General features: G+C 39.3%; 1 protein-coding gene across 20 annotated transcripts in view; it reads left to right on the top strand.

Moving 5' to 3' along the window:
- MLIP (muscular LMNA interacting protein) overlaps nt 1-17,536 on the top strand; it is a 256,856-nt gene that overhangs the window by 90,197 nt on the left and 149,123 nt on the right. For 4 of the 20 annotated variants that reach the window (XM_036916355.2, XM_036916350.2, XM_036916351.2 and 1 more), the window contains exon 1: nt 12,484-12,543. The exons of the other annotated variants lie outside the window; for them this stretch is intronic. In XM_036916355.2, coding sequence (XP_036772250.2) covers nt 12,499-12,543 — 45 coding nt within the window. In that variant the 5' untranslated portion in view covers nt 12,484-12,498. Of the gene's footprint in view, nt 1-12,483; nt 12,544-17,536 lie in introns of those variants that run through there. 20 annotated transcript variants of the gene reach the window in all.

The raw sequence follows: 17,536 nt of genomic DNA, 5'->3' as shown, positions 1-17,536 counted from the left end.
GTGTTTTGCAAAGAGAACCATACCATCTAGACACAGCGTAGTAGACACAGAGGTGCGGTGCCCACCTCCCTCTTTGAGGACAGTCTTGCTGCCAAGCTGTGGGAAGTGTGGTTGACAGACAGCCTCCAACAATGGCAGAAACCTCCTTCAGAGCCTGCCTCATCTGCAGAGAGATGCTTCAGTGAGGACACACCTTCCCAGAGCAGCCCACATCAGGGGAAGGCTTGGCCATTTTAGCTGGATATGGGATGCTCTGCTGGTAACATTCATTCCCAAGCTCCCTACACATTTAGCCCAGGCTCTATGGTGTCTGCAGTATATTTCAGCTTCTCCCTCTGCTCAGTCCTACATGTGCCTCTTTCCTCTCACCTGTGTGGAACATTCCTAAATACCTGGCACCCTGAATTTTTTTTAAATTTTTTATTAAGGTATGATTGATATACACTCTTATGAAGGTTTCACATGAAGAAACAATGTGGTTACTACATTGACCCATATTATCAAGTCCCCACCCATACCTCAGTGCAGTCACTGTCCATCAGTGCAGCAAGTTGCCTGGCACCCTGAATTTTGTCTAGGGATTTGTTTCTGGACAACTCAACCTGTGTCACCAGGTTATTAATGATATTACAAATAATTCAGGAGATGAGATAATCCTATAGGGATACTTGATGTAGAACAGACTATAAATTCTTCAACATTTAGATAAGAGTGAGAGAGTTAAGCACTTAACAAATCAGATACAACCTCCCAGTAGATCAGAAACTTTGTGGTTTAGCAAACCCAAGATGCTGGGTGAGAAGAGAGGACAGGCAGATGAATAATCTGAGCCAAAGCAAGTTTGGAGACTGAAGCAGCTAGGCTGGCTAGAAGGGTGCATGCTAGAGAAGAGTTAGAAATCAAAATGCTGTTAATTCACTTAAGATTATATCTAGCTGTACACAAGAGATCAACCTCATGATAGATATTTACTTGTCTCTCACATTAAAATAAAAGTTCAGAGGTTGTCAGTCCTAACCTGGGGGCTCCTTTTGTCAATTCATACATTATTGTATCATCTGCAAAGTGAAGCTTTTATCATTAGGGTCTAATATGGCTGCTAGAGATCCAGCCATCACATCCAAATTCTAGACAGCAGGATAGAGAATTAGATAAAGAAGGGCATGCCTCACCATTTTAAGGAGACTTACTTCTAATTACATCTCATTGTTCATGGCTTAATCACATGGCCACACTTACCTTACCAATAAGGAAGGCTGCAGAATATAACCTTTAATTTAGGCAGCAATGTACATAGCTGAAAATTTTTTTTATTAAAATTGAAGAATATTTAATCATATTTTATTTCAGATGATCTAAACATCTACAATGGTAATAGTTAATAATAATCCTCAAACATTGTTTTTCTATATACTAGGAACTATAAAAAATGCTTTATATCTATTGTATTGTTTAATAGAGGCTATGAGGTATGTTTTCTAAATGATCTATTACAGAGGAGGAAATAGAGATTTTGAGAAATTAAGAAAACCGATAAGGTCATGCAACTTGTAAATAACTGAGCCAGGCCTCAAATCTTTGTTTGTCCAGGTACCTGATCCTACCACTTTCATCGGGGCGCTTGTAATACAGCCAGTAAATGCTCATCAGACAGGAGAAGCTGGAGCTTGGGGGAGAGGGCAGAAGTGGAGGGGTACTCGGAAAGCCAGCCAGCTCTCATGAGTGTTGGAGCCATGCGAGTGGAGGATACCCACTAGGGAGGGGAGAACTCAGGCAGGGGGAAGAGGAGCTACCAGGTCCCGAGTCCTTGGAGCCTTTCTCTTGGAAGAGGAGAAAAAGCCGAGGAGTGATTCGGGAAGAACCGGGGAGGGGAGTGTTGAGAGAGGACCAGCAGAAAGACTTCCCTGATGATGAAAGGAGACAGCAATGTCTGTAACACAGACATTCAGAAAAATAAATGATTTGTGCAGTAAGAGGCTATTCATTTTCTTTAAGAGTGTTGAAAGTGGCATGTGAGTAGAGGAAGATCAGACATAACAGATGAACTATTTAAACATACACGGTCTTCCTGTTGTAACGGCTGATAATAACAAAATTTATTGAATTCTTACTCTATGTCAAATACTGTTCCCATGGCTTATGTGTTCTAATTCACATAAACACAACCTTATGAGGTAGCTACTCTTATAATCCTATTTACAGATGGGAATATTGAGGAAGTGAGAAGTTAAGTCATCTATCTAAAACAGTTATGAGTGGCAGAGTTGGGATTCAAGCCCATCAGTCTAGCTGCTGAGCTCATGGTTAGTAGTGCAGAAAAGCCAAAGGTTTCTTTAAAAAGTAATGAACTGGCAAAAGTCCACAGAATTTTTTTTTCTGTGATTAAAAAAGTCTCATGTACATTTTCACAGGAAATGTTGAGTCCTTTGTAATTATTTATTCCTTTTTCCTAAAAAACTGTTTTTGAAGACAGATTTGTTTTATTTTTTCCTGTCAGTTTTAAAAGGAAAAATATTTAAAAAATAATTTAAATGAAATTTGAAATCTTGAGGGAAAAATATATTGCATGTTTACCAGTAAGCTTATTGAAAGAATTGAAATGCTGCATTATGGACCTCAGTAAATGTCTCCAGAAAGAAAGGGGGCATTCTATCTTCACAGCAAAACAGTTTAATAACTATGCACTGGAACAATGATTTGTGTGTGTGTCTCACATTCCTTTATGCCTACAGACTGCTCAGCTGAATGTCATTAGAACCTCTAGAACTTATTTTTGCATAGTTTGAAGGCTCACCCATCTCCTACATAGTCACATGTTGATTGAAAAAAAAAAAGTTTATATACATAGCTGCACATGATACAGCAAGGGCAGCAATATCGGAATCTAAGACTTACGGATTGCCAGCCTGCTCAGCGTCCCTAACCCTTTCCAGGTAACCAGATTTATTAATGTAATACATGCTTTTGAAAGACACAGTTGGTTCTTAAAATATTCCTCTGGGAATATAGTTAGATTTTTCAAATAAAATAATACTGTGATACTCAAAAGCAAAGGCTCTTGAAAAGTGTTTCTGTTTAGAATTTGCTGGTAGGTAGAACAGGCTGATTTGAAGGGCATATGTTTTCTTTCCCATGTTGACTTACCAATTAACAAAATCGTAAGTGAGAATGGAGTTTCATTATCTAGAGATGTAAAATGTAAAGGTAAGAAAAAAATAGTGAAAGGTAATCAGGAAAAAAATCAAAATATGTAATTTTTAAATAAAGTACTTTGGTTTATATATTCAGTAATAACATGTTTATGAAATTAAAAAGTGATTGTGTAACTGGCATTTATTAGTTTTAAACGTATGCTTAATGTTAAATTGCTAGTTACTTTTGGCAACTCAATATTATACCATAGAGCTGCAACGATAACAATGTATCATTTTTGAAAGCTTATCGTCAGGTAGGCATCCTGTTGGAAACGGGCCATGTATAATTTTATTTAATTACCACAATATCCCTGTGAGTTATATAATATAGTTTCTTTATGGAAATGAGAGAGTCATTCATCATTGTAAAATTTTAATAGACTCTTTATTTTAATCTGTGGGCAATTTGATAAGTAGGTAAAGTGCTTTTTTCAGGTAAGGTGGTTGCTATTTCAGTTACCCTTTCATGATGTACAAAATACCTTTAAATGACCTATTTCACTAACTTGAAAAGTTTCCTTCTTTTGTTCTGCACATTACTTCCTAACACAGTATGAGAAGAAAATAAAGAAAAATCCTCATCACCTTTTATGTTGCTCCTTTATATGTAACCTTTGAAACAGTAGCCATTTCTGTCCTCAGAAGCTTTCTATCAGCTAATGTGATTTAGTCAGAGAAATGCCTGTGGAAAGTTACATTCCAGTTGCAGCTACTGATTTATCACTAACTAAGGTGAATTGTGGGGAGAAAAGCTTTGTGTTTTACCTCCTATTTCTTTACATTTGACCCACAGTGCCTTTGCTTCTTACCTGTTATTTTCTCCAGGATAGGCATACACTATTAATTAATTCATTCAATAAATATGCATTTAGTATCTACTAAAAGTTAAACACCAGAGATGTAGCAGTGATCCGGAAAGGCATCATTAATTCCTGTCTTCCCGGATGTCTGCATGGTAGTGATCCCAGGACACCACCGCTCATCCTGCAGGAACACACTGCATGCTGTAGCCATCAACCAGCTCTTCCCTGCGTGCACATTACTAAGTGTCAAACCTAAGATCAAAAGGAAAGACCAGCCCGATGAAATATGGTTCATCTGCAAGTCTTCACCCACTCAGTCTGTTACAAATGCACATGCACCTGTCTTCAAGGCACCACTTCTAGTCCAAGTGGTGGCTGATTCTGGAGTACATGGAGCAAATGTGGTCTGTTAACTTGCTGCTGGGTTTTGGTGTAACCCCCAGGGGATCTGGTTTTTAGCAGTTGTGGGCAAGGTACCAGGTTTGTAAGGGATCTCCAGCATGATGGTCGACAAGGGCCAAGATGATTAACATCTGACTTTCTGTTCTGTTTTGAAGTGAAACGGGAGAAAAAGGAGGAGACAGCACGTAAACATGGCAGTATTTTCTACTTGTGTCATTAGAGATTTTCATGATACCTCAAACATTTCATCTCCTAAAAAGAAAAGGAGCAGCATATTTATTGTGTGCCCTCTATGCTTTGGGCCTTATGCTAGGCATTTTATATGTCATGTCATTTAATTTTCACTTTTACGCTATGAGATTTGGATGCTTTTATTATGCCCATTTTATCAATGAGGAAACTGAAGCTCATAAAACTTAAGTAGTTACACAATTTTGTCAATTATATGTAGATTTATGATTTGAATCTGATTCTGACTATAAATTCCATGGTTTCCATTAGTGGAATTAATAAATCGATGGCATAAAACATGAGTTAGAGCCCACACATTACTTTAGATGTTTTTGAAGATATTTGTTGTATACCGAATATAATAAAATACTTATCATAAACATATTTAGTCACTCAACACTTTTGTGTCTATGTTGTACCATCCATATTGAAATTTATGTAGCTTCGGCGTTCATACCAGCATTTTTGGTGACATCTCATTCCCATTTTAAAGTCATATTGCAAAATAACCATTCATTGCATTTATAGTTATAACAGACTGTATATATGATGTTCTATATATAGAGACTGGAAGGGAATAACAGGAATAGTAGAAAAGTCAGAGTGTGTAGCCACATTTTGAGAAAGAATACTGAGACTTGGGAAAAATCTTCATCAGAGCCCAATACTCCTGGGTAGGAACCATGTTAAAAACAGAATCCTTGTTGGCTATTGCATTGTAATGTACCCTGTGCTACCTACCACCTTTCTCATCACTTTCCATAAATGAGTATTTATTTCTAAGGTCAGGCTGGTGGATACAGCCAGCAAATGAGTCAACATTAACCTGGGTTCTAGCCAAGGAGAACTGAGTTCAAATCCAAATTGCATCATGTGCTAGTTAAACAAGTAGTTTAATGTCCTTGAGTCTCATTTTTCTTCACTGTCTAGTAGACATAATTCTTTTGCCAGCTTTTGTGGAATATAAGACATGATGTATATTAAGTATCAAGAGCAGCATCACTTAAAAATTGTCAAATGAGATTTATGTGTATTATATTATATGTAGGATAAAATCTGTTCTTGGGATGAGTGGGTGAAGTGTCTTAGGTAGCCACGGTGACAGACCACGGCTGCCAAGACTGGGAGGAGAGATCTAGACAAGAGATGCTTTTCCATCTTCATGCACCCCAGCCCCTCTCACACACCCTTTTGATGTTGACTGCTTACATACACTCCTAAAACATTCACAGCTTTAGCAATCAGTGCAAGTTGCTATTTTTATATGCGCTGTATCTTCAAAATAAAAAAATTATACAGTGATTAAATCACTTATTTCTCTACGGACCCTGACACTGTATGTTCCTTGAAGACAAAAATCTCTCTTGCCATCTCTGAATTTCCATACAACTATCATGAATGCATGCATTCATTTATTTAATGGAAATTTATTTGCCTCCCCCTGCCCTCCCCACTTATGTGATAGGCACTATACTAGGTGCTGGGGTTACAGCAGGAAACAGAATAGGAATTTCTTATTGTCTTGGTGCTTATGTTCCAACTGGTGAGCCAGGAACAAGCATATGATACACTCCCAAGGTACTAGGGGAGTGTATAAGAGCACGTTGTGTCTACCCTGTGGAGTCACGGAAGGAGTCTTTGGGGAGTGAGTTCATGAAGTATATCGTGTGTCATAAATCATGTTATCCTCATGATGCAGATTAAACTGATTCATCCTGGAGTCTCTGAGGTTCCTAGAACCCAGCAGGTGGAGAGGAGTTAACTCAGGAGAGGATTGCTGGAGCGTGTTCCTAACAGAGTCAGGACCTTGTCAGTCATTGGTCTTGCTCTGCGTTTCAAAAGATAGCACAATAAGCTGCTCCTGTCATCCCCATCCCTAACTGATATCCAATTTCTATTTATGAGAAGGGAGAAATAACTGTTATTGAATACATGTATCATCTTCCTACATAGCATATTGTATCACGCCGTTTTAACCTCACAGCAGCATTCATATACTGTTATCTCAGTATTGCAAATAAGTAGGCTCATTATGTCTTAGTTTGCTAAAGATAGTACCACTCTATGCATTTGTCCTTAAGTAATTACTAACAATCCTCCTCCCATCCCTTTCACACTTGGGAGTTTCCCAGTTTGTGTGATAAATTCTATGGTCATAAATAAGTGAGGCTCAGAGAGGTCAAGAGTCTGCCTTGGGTCCCAGAGCTCACAACTGGCAGAGAGAGTGGGATCCTGGTACTCACTTACCTAAGGTACTTGTCATGTTCCCTCTACTGTAATGCAAACACCATTCTTTAGTTCTACTCTTATATTACTCTCTATTCTTCAAATCAAGGTTAGCCCAAGACAAAACTGCCAAAAAACTGGCTCTCTAATATCTGCCTTCAGCTATTTTGCTAAGAGTCATTTTGCTAAGAGTCTTTCTATAGAATGTAAGTGAAAAGAAATGATGGATTAATATAAAATATAAAATATGTATAGTAATAGTTATTTTCTTGACATGCATGTCTTGACACACGTTAAGCCTATTCTATGAGGAAGTTAATTTAAAATGCTGTTGCTTCTGAAAGTCAAGATGTGACTCTAATGACAAAACATTGGTTATTGATCTTTTCTATGACAAGATGCCCTGTGGGCAGGGGGCGTGGTTCATGACTTGCCCTGGCAGGCAGAGCCTGAATGTAAGGAGCTTAGAGCTTTTAGAACTTTTTAAAATCATCAGTTAAACCCTTTTCTCATTGAGTCATTTTAATGACACTTTTTGAACACAGCTTTCATCATTGTCAAAACTGAGTAATACAGATAAAATTTCTATCTATAGACTATGATGAAGGCATTTTGAAAGCATTCTTCATATGTAAATATCTCTGGAACATACTAGAGGATGCTACTGCTTCCCCTTTTACTATAAAGAAAAATGCATATTCCCATATTATATCAATAGTCACGAGTAGAGGGGAAGTGATATGTCTGACTTCTGTTTTAAAGACTCAGTCTTATTACTGTGTGGGAAATAACTGCAGGGAGATGTGACAGATCAGGTTCCCAGGAGGCAGAGTCTGAGCCGGAGATAGTAATGCGGGAAGGTTGGCCCCATGGAAGTGCTCTCAGGGACAACCCCTGTGGGAGATGGAAAGGAAGCGAGATTGGGCGGAGGGAGAATTGGGCTGCCCTAGTACCAACAAGAGCCCAATGACCCCATGAAGAGCTCTGAAACTGGGACTGTCCCTTAGAGTTGTTCCTAACTGAAACGAGAGTGCCAGGCCTTCATATGGGTACATTGAGTAGCCGCTGGATGCAGGCTGCCCCTGAGGGGGAGGTGGGACTTCGGGCAAGGAGCTTGGCCCAGCCGAGGGCAGTTCTTTGGAGAGCGGCAGCTGGGGAGTCATCCTTCAGCCTGGAGAGAGAGAGGGATGCTTTACCAGAGCATCCTCTCTAGGAGGCGAAGTGTGAGCAGGGAGCCTAGTTAGGAGGAAGTGATTCAGAGAGATGGTGGTAGGTTCTGCTGCTAGGATGCTGGGACATGTGAGCTATCTTCATTTTCTGGATTTATTTTAGAGGGAGATATTCTAGTATATTGATGAGGGTTGTAAGAACCAGGAATATCAGTAGACTGATCAATACTGATATATTGATGGGGTTTATGGGAAACAAGGAAAATCCATATGAGCCCATCAGTTTGGGCCTAAGCAAGGAGGAAGAGGTACAACAACATGCTGAAGTGGGGGAAAATTTAGAGATTGGGGAACAGTCTCAAGAGAAAGACCAATAATTCAGTTTCAGATATATTAAGTTTCAGATGTCTATGAGAAATCCAAGTGAAGATATTGGTTGGGTATATGAGTGTATTATCCAGGGAAGCCATCTGGGTTGGGGAAATAAGTTTGGATTACATTGGTTTATGAACACTATTTTAAAGGTATTTAACTGGCTGAGATAATCCAAGGAGTGACTTCAAAACTGAAGGGTGAGATGGTACAATGCAAAGAAAGAATGCCCAGGGAGTGGGAAGGGGACCCACTGAAGGAAATGAGCCAGAAGTCAAACCAGGAAAGTGATTCGCTTTTAAGAGGAGGTTGACCATCAGACACTTATTCCTATTGGGTAAAAGTTTTTTTTAAATCATTGTATCTGTTCCTCTTTCAAATTCTATCCTGTATAAAGCCTGTTCATTTCTTCTGAATATCTAATGTCAAACAGTCTCACTTAGGTGCTAGATTTTCTTCAATACTTTGGAGCCCCTGGTTTATTTGAATTAAAAAGTGTTACTAGTATCCTTTTAACTAGGAGGATTTACCCCATAGGGAAGAAAATCTACCAGCAGTAATAACAGGAGTCCAAGCAATCCAGATGTGGCCAATACAGATGCCCAAGACAGATGAGGCCAAACTTAGGCTGTGTCCCAGTACCCTGGGGACAGGGCTCCAAACTCCCAGTGATCCCCATCTTCAGAGGAAAAACATCCAGTGCTAAAACAGTAAGTGTCCCAATTTGGTCACTGGGAACAGGAGCTAAGAGCGCAAAAGCTAAGAGTGAAATCCCCCTGGGGATGGCCTGAGCCCACTTCCTCATGCAGCCTGTACTCCGCGCGTCACCTTGCGCACTCCCTTAACTTCACTCACTGCAACTGTAACTTGCGACACTTAGGAGAATAGGGTGAGAACAGGGTCCCAGTCTTTATCCTGATGTCTCTCAGAGCTTACAGTAGTGCCTGGCACTCATCAGGTGTTTATTAAGAAAAATAAAGGGGGTTCCTAGTACCTTCTTTTATCAAACACAAAGCATTGAGAACAGACGGATAGGTTGTCTGAATAGCCTTGGCTGCTAGATCTGTTTAATCACTTACATGCTTCTGGGCAAACTTTTGTGGACGAATCTATTTTTTTTCTTTCATTTGTTTCCCATGTCAGAAAGAGAGGCTATTTATTCTACATTATTTATTCTAAAAGCGGTATGTGAAGGGTCTTTTGGCTGGAAGGTATTACAGTAATATCTCTTTAGTAAGAAGGGTGAAGGATGTCCTATTTCAGCCGTCGAAAATGCTAGATTTTAAAGAGTATTTTAGGTTGTATTTCGCTGTTGTAAACTTTGACAAAACTTTATTTTCTTTTGGAAAAAGATTACACAACAGAGCATTTTGTGTTCCTTTATGAAAGACAGATCATTAAGTGTTTGTGTTTATAAAATGCCTCAAAGTCTTGGGCAGATCCTATGTGACCTTCTTACCTACAGGGAAAGTGTTTGTAATCGGATGATAGGCTCTCTCCACCTCCTTCTTCTGTGTAAGTAACTTACTTTTTCTTTGTCATCCAAGAGTGGAGCTTTTTTTTTTTTTTGACCAGGTGCCATCAGTATCTATTCAAATGAGATTGGTTTCTATAGAAATTGTCCTACATAATATGCTCTTTGAGACTATATATAGTTACTAACCAGATGGCTGAAGCATGCTGTTATAATGCATGGTTATTATGTTTCTTCTTTTCAAGTAAAAAATTATGACTTCTATCCATATAAGGAATAGTTTATAGCACCAACAATTATTAATAAGAGAAAGGAAATAAAATGGCTAAAGATAAGTTGCCAGTGAGACTACAGAGCAAAATAATGGATTACTTTAACTGGTTCTCATGTTGTAAAATGATACAAGGAAGAATTCAAGTAGGGCAAAAGATAGGAGCGGAAGTATTTCCTCTCCCAGATTTGGGTGTGTCAGCATGACTAGGTACTGCTTTATGTCTGGGGACAGGCACGAGAGAAATAATGGATCAGAGGGAGAAGGACAGAAGGTGATATAGGAGAAGAGCTTCACGGTTTGCATCCACTTAGAATAAACTAATGGAACCATTGACAAAATACTGGGCTGTTCCTTCCCTTTGGGGAGTCACACTACAGCTTTGAGATGGGTGTGGCCTTTTGCATTTATTAATGCTACCCTCTGATGTTTGGGCATGTACTTTTATCCCTGCTCCCCACCAAATGACACTAATACACCTTAACTCAAGAACTTTGATGATCTAGTCCTACCCTGCCTTTCTAGTCTTATTTCTTTTATTCTCATTTATGTTATTTACCAACTTGGATAGTAACAGTCCTCAGAGGAGTGACGTATATTAAGTATTTGCCTAGCACATACCTAAGGCTTCATGTGCTGGTTTTCGCTGTAATCCTCACAGGAGCCCTGCGAAATAGGTACCATTCTTATCCACACTCATAGGTGAGAGGACTGAGTCCGCAGAGCTTCAGTAACTTCCCCGGGTCCCACAGCCAGGAATGATCTGACTCCAGGGTCCTGTCCTTTCAGACGACACCTGCTGCTTCTGCTGTTCTGGCAGGTGCCTTTGCTCATGCCTTTCTGTTTGAAATAGATGCTATGCTATTCCACTTTCATGGGTCCCCTGTCCCCTGTCCTTCTCCATGAAGCCCAAATGCCATGTCCTCTTTGAATGAGTCCAGTGGCTGTGATCCAGAAATTCCTTTAAGTTTTTGCTACTCAGGTATCACAGAGCAGCATCAGGGCATTGAATGGGAGCTCGTTGGAAATGCAGAATCTGAGACCCCACCCCAAACCTCTTCAGTCAGAAGCTGCATTTTCCTGAGATCTCATGGTGGTTTATGTGTAAACTTTCAGATCTGCAGTATGGGCCTTTTTTCTCTTTTGCTTTGTATCTGTTGTCTGTATACCTGTTTTATGTTCTCTATTGGACTGTAAGCTTTTTAAGGGCAGAAGGCTATTATGTTCTCTTCTGTATACATAGCATAGAAAAAAGCACATAATTTGTTTAGTGATATAACTCAGCACTTACATTCAAAAATTGAGATGATTTTCTAGATCAAAAAGTACTGTGTTATTTGGAATAGTTTTTGCCAGTGTACTAATAGCATCACTTTGGACAATTAATTTACTTGTAATGTTTCCACAAATTCAGAGTTCTGAAAACATTAAGAGGTATCATCTAGATCCCTAAAATAAAACCTTCATCCCTTTCCTCAGCCTTTGGTCTATAGCCAGTCCTTGGGACACAGCATCTTTTATTGCCAAAGCACAAATGTAGATATTACAGATTTGGAGAAAAAATCAATACTTAGAAAATGGAAATAGTGAAAGCTGAAGACTCTGATCAGTTTCATGTGTGAAGTGTTGAGGTTTGTCGTCGGTGGTGAGGGTGCTCACTGTCTTGCAGGAACCCGGGAATGGAATTCTGTTTTGACAAATATTTGATTCCAAGCCTTATTTTAGAGCTAATTTGGTTAATAGCCAAACTTCATTCACTACAGATGCTCCTGTGTATCGTTGCTAGCTATTTCTATGCCAAGGGCCGATAAAGTTATTGATTTTTTGCAGTGATGACTGTGTGTTTTCCTGTTCTTTATTTAGGCAGTGTCTGCATGTGTTTGTACCTCTAAACGTTCTCAGCGAGTGTGGCCAACTGATAACTGAGATTGGCAGGTGCTCAGGCCCTTCAATCAGCTTCTTGTTGCTGTACAATCTGGCTTTTCTCTTCCTTTTGCAGAATATGTAATTGGAATACACACATAAAAGGAAAAGAGGGCAAACACATAGAGGTGGCAGGTTTTTTTTACTTCTTTTGGCTCCATTTCAGCAGTCAATATATGATCTCTCACAAAGTTCCAAATGTAAAAATTGTCTCACCATTTATCTACTCTTTGGAGCTGACAAAATTCATCGACCCAGGGAGGGTTCCACTCTACCTTTTTTTAGAATTCTTTTTGCCGTGTGAGTGTGTGTGTGTGTGAGGGAGAGGCTCCGTTCCCACCTCAGTCATCGCTCTGCTCACTCCCTTATGTGATGAATCAATGCTTCCAGGAGAGGGGCGTCTTGAGTGACTGCGGGGAACAGTGACTGCCCAATGAACTCGTGCATCTTAGCAGGGAGCATTCAGACCACACCCCAGGTAAAAGGAGGTCTTTCCTTAATGCTTGCAAGAACTTTTAAAGGCTGTGCACTGTGGTATTTGTTGAGGGAGAGCTGCCCGGGTGTAGATCAATTCAACTGTATAGCAAAATGAAATGTAATCTACAGTTAGTGGAAAGACTAAGCAGATAAATTAAAATTGCTCACTGGGCAACCCAAGCCACGGCTCAGGCTGCCCTTGGTGTAGTGCTGATGCTAAAACAGCCTGTAATGCCTCTTCTCAACAGGAGGCTAGTGGCCATCTGTGAGTGTGGGTGTCAACACTGGAAGAGAAGTTTTAGGGAAGAAGAAGGGGAAGGCATTGCAGCCTGAAACTGAGAAAAGAAGCAGTCGCCTGCAAGGCATGGGAGAAAATAATTTCTTAAATTATTATTCGGCTGGGTGGTGAGAAGGTGAAAGACTCAGAGATTTTGAGCACTTTGAACCTATTTAGGCTTTTAATCTTTCAGATCTAATTTCTATTATTAAAAGAGTTTCCCAAGGATAGGAAGTAAGATGTGCTTTTAATGGCATTGGCAACTGAAAGTGTTAATTGGCTTTTAACCAGTGCAATGGTATTAACATGCATCTGTTTCTGCTTTGTGTAGAAAATGATTTTTCATCACCATAGCAATTCATTTCTGGGCTCCATTGGAACTTGGCCATGGGCTTCAGTAAATAGCAAATATATATGTTTTTCTCTTCTGAGTAAGGGATTCAGCAGTCTACCAGCTAACACATGGCTCTTCATTTAAATGTTGCATAATGGAGCTGGTGTAATTTCAAATCCTTTTCCAGCTGAAATTCTGTACACACAAAAAATTTGTACATCTTGGTAAGATAAGAGGAAGATGCTAGGTAAAGGCACTGAAAAGAGCCCCAGGATAGCATTGTACTCCCAGCTTAAAAGTGAATACTAAACTGTTGTCCTTTCTGTGCTTGTTCTTCTGTGGATATATGTCTGTACAGGAATTTATCTCTGATCTTGTTCTCTAATAGTCACCTAGGAAGATGAATAAATACTTTAGACCTATTAGATTTCCTAATTTTAATGTTATGCTTGAATGACACCATGTATTCTATTCAACTAAAATAAAATAATTGTTCTTCACTGGTGAAGAAATTTTACATAGGATACGGATGTTTCTGTAGGAAAATGAAACAATAAAGCAGAGGGAAATACTTTTACTTCTTTTTGGAGGCCTTCTGTGTCAACATGTGATTATTATGTTCTTGGAATTTCTTTGAGGGCATTGTTATAAAAGCACACCTTATTCATTGAAGCATCAGTTTTCACTGATACTTGCCATTTTATTTGCCAAAACTATAGCTCTTAACTTTTAAAAGGTCTATAGTTTATGATGGATCAGTAGTGGAGATCTATTCATATTTTAGAGATTTACATAGCATTGAATTATACAAACTGCACAAGCCTACTTAGGAGAAGTAAATTTTTGTCATTGTATGTGCTTTAGAAGGCAAAGGCACTTACTCTGAACCATGCAGCTTATACTGAAGCCTTTCATACATCAGTATTTAAATTTCATTTGAATAGAACCTGATATAGACCTATAGTCATCACGTGAGGAAATGAGGGCATGCCTAAAAAACCTGGGGACAAGGTCATAATTTCACTTCTTCTTTGACTTCTAGAGGACTGTCTTTACTTCCTACATAAATGAAATTCTATGATGAATTATCTGAACTGCCCTCAGTGATTTTTGTTGCTAAAACCAGTCTCCATTCATCATTATAGTGGTAAAGCTAGTCATGTAAAGAAAACCTTCTAGAAAATAATCGAGCTAGGAAGTGTGTTGTGTTATTTATTGGCGATAAGACTGGTGGGATTCTCACATCCCACAAGGGATCTAATGTTCTTTTCTATAAAGGAAAGCATTAACTTATTATTTTCTGGTGATAAGCTGCAATCTGGGAATTGTGACATGACCGCAATGAGGGAATAGTGATGAATATCTTTAAAGGCAGAAAATAATATTAAAACATGAAAATCGGCGAGGAAGGATTTGTCTGTATATTTTACACCCCCTAAAAATATGTATTTTTTCTAGAAGGCATGGGTGTTTTCATTTTTAGTTACCAGTTTTTTCCTATGATAAGTGGTCCTGAGTTAGTTCGTTAGGCCTGTAAATTGGGTGAAACCTGCAAGGATATCCATTTCTCTGATTGCATGCTCACAAAGAAAATATCCAATGTATAACCCAGTGCCCCAGGTACTAGCCTGTCCCAGGGACCCCCTGTTCCCAGCCTCACCATGCTAACAGTCTCTCTCCAGCCCAATCTTGCTGTCATCAACCATGGCTTTCGTCTTCACAAGGATGGCCTTGTCAACACTCTTGTCTCGCGGTTCCTTGACCTTCACAAGTTCAGTGCCTTTTCTGTTTTTTTAATCTTAGATACTCAGCCTCAAGGCCATAGCCAAGACCATATAATTATCTAGAATTACCATACTTCTAAATCACAAATCCTCATATACCATACTAAAACCCCAAGCCATCCTCCCAAACTCTGACCATGCTTCTCAGATCTGTTTTCTGGGCCACAGAGATAATTTAGTTCTTACATCTGAGGGTCCCTCATCTTTACCTATCTAAACTCAGCTCCATGGTTCATCATTTTCTGTCTTCTCATCAGTATCCTCGGTTTCCTTATACTCACAACATCCTTCTGCCCAAACTATCTCCAAACATCAGTTCTATAAGTGCTGTAATTCACTCTCTCTCTTCCTATGATAGGCACTTGAGGAGAATATCAAACAGCCAAGCAAATTGTTCTGCTGCACATACATGGATTTATGTTTGAGCTGGGCCCTCAGCATAGCCTGTCAGTCCTTTTGCTTATGGTCAGGCCTCCTCCTATTGCTACCAATGATGTTTCAAGCTTTTCTATTTCCCTTGAAATATCATATTACCTTTACTAGTTCTTCCTCAGCTGCTGGATCATGTAGTGTTAGAGTTCTGGAGTGTTCAACCTTGGACCTCTTTTTCTTTTTGTGTTTACTCCCTCCTGGTATCATCTAGTAGCATCATTTGTAAATACCATGTATATGGGTGAACAACCCTAATAATTTTATCTCTAGTACAGACTTTCCTCTAAACTTGACTTCCATACTCACATTTCAACTTGGATTTATACTTGGCATATTGAATTTGATCTTTGTTTTAGACCAGAATTTTTTATTTTTTTAAATTAAGGTATCATTGGTATATACTCTTATGAAGGTTTTGCATGAAAAGCATTGTGGTTACTACATTCACCCATATTATCGAGTTCCCCCCATACCCCATTGAAGTCACTGTCCATCAGAGTGGTAAGATGCCACAGAGTCACTCCTTGTTTAGACCAGCTTTTACCTGTTGTTTTCCCCATTTCAGGGAATAAAATCTCATTTCTTTTAGTTATTCAGGTTAAAAATTTGTCTTGTCTTAACTCTTGTCTATTTCTTATATCACACAACTAATTTTCAGCAAATTCTACTTTTTCCTTAGAATACAGCCATAGTGTGACACTTTTTATCACTGTTACTACAGCAACTGAAGTTCAGTCTACTGTTTTCTCTCCCATGGGTTATTGCAATAGCCTTACAGCCAGTCTTCATAGCCTGTAACTATTCAAAATACTAAAAATGTTATATATATATATATATATATATATTTGTTTACTGCTTCCTCCACTAGAATATAAATTCCATCAGGGTAGAGATTTTTGTTTACTGTTATATCACAACCCCTAGAGCAGTGCCTAGCATGTAGTAGGCATTTAATAAGAGTTTGTTGAAATGTTGAATAAATGAGAGTAAGTATACAGCAAAATGCTCAAGTAATGGTTGGTTTTAGTGGTAACATAGTGACAGGACTGAAGTTCCCATAAAAGGACAACGATGAACATGGCTGAGTAGATATGGTGATGGGGACCTTGGAAGTTCTTTTCTGATTGCAGTAATTATCTCAGTGAAATGGGAAAGTCATCAGCTCAGAGTAAGACTAGGAAAGAAGATGTTGGGGGTTTGAAAAAAGAGGAAAAAATGTGAGTTTTCTAGGTGAGTAAGAGAGTGATGGGGTTATAGAAGTATAGTGTGGTTACAGAGCGGCATTGAAAGGTCTGTTTGAAACACACAGTTATAAATCCGGAGTATAACCAGTAAGATGGTTGTGTGATTTTCCCCAAACACGGACCTGTGCAGTGTAGGAGTAGAGTAGGTGGGGTTTAGGATTGTGATTTACCCAAATGGGGACGATGATGTGAGAGAGGGCAAAGCATTTGAAAGGTATGCACTGGAGCAATTACTGGAAATGCAGCCATTGAGGTCAGTTAAAAAAACAAAAAAGGAAGAATGGAAAAGAAAATGTTGGAAGGATCAGTAGACTGATTCTGGTGGGATCTGAGAAATGTCGGAGTTGGAGTACTAGTGGGAGAGGTATGGGAAGCAAAGACGCGGTGGTCAGAGAATGAAATGAAATTATGGACAGGTTGTGACTATTTGTCTAGGCTGGGGATGTGAGAGGCAAGGCAAAGTAAAGGTCAAGGCAACACAGTATTAGAAAAATTACTCATGGGATATAATATTGGGTATTATACAAAGCACAGTGTTAAAAGGAGTGGAATTGAGTCCGGAAATACATCTTCCAAGAAATAAGGGTGTGACTTGGCGTGGGCAGATGACTGCAGCACGGGGTGCTGTAGTGAGTAGTGGAGACTGAGGACATGAGGTTTCAGTGCTGGAAGATTTCAGGTAAGAGAAAAGAAGACCCATGGTGTGGAAAAAGTAAAGAGGAGCACGGAGGACACTTATCCTACTTCCAGGCCCAGTGTGAGAGGAAACAGCCTCCACTGAGAGAAAACTGCTCTGGAGAAAGCAGAGGCCTTCAGAGGGAACCTTGGTTTAGTTAGAGCCAGAATATTGCTTCTCATCCAAACTTCTTGAAAGAGAAATCTACAGGACCATCTTTTCTTTTCCCCTTTCCATTTCATCCTCA

The sequence above is a fragment of the Manis pentadactyla genome, chromosome 16, assembly GCF_030020395.1.
Source record: "Manis pentadactyla isolate mManPen7 chromosome 16, mManPen7.hap1, whole genome shotgun sequence".
Taxonomy (NCBI): domain Eukaryota; kingdom Metazoa; phylum Chordata; class Mammalia; order Pholidota; family Manidae; genus Manis; species Manis pentadactyla.
The sequence above is the reverse complement of the archived record's forward strand: the minus strand, read 5'-3'. Positions and strand labels throughout refer to the sequence as shown.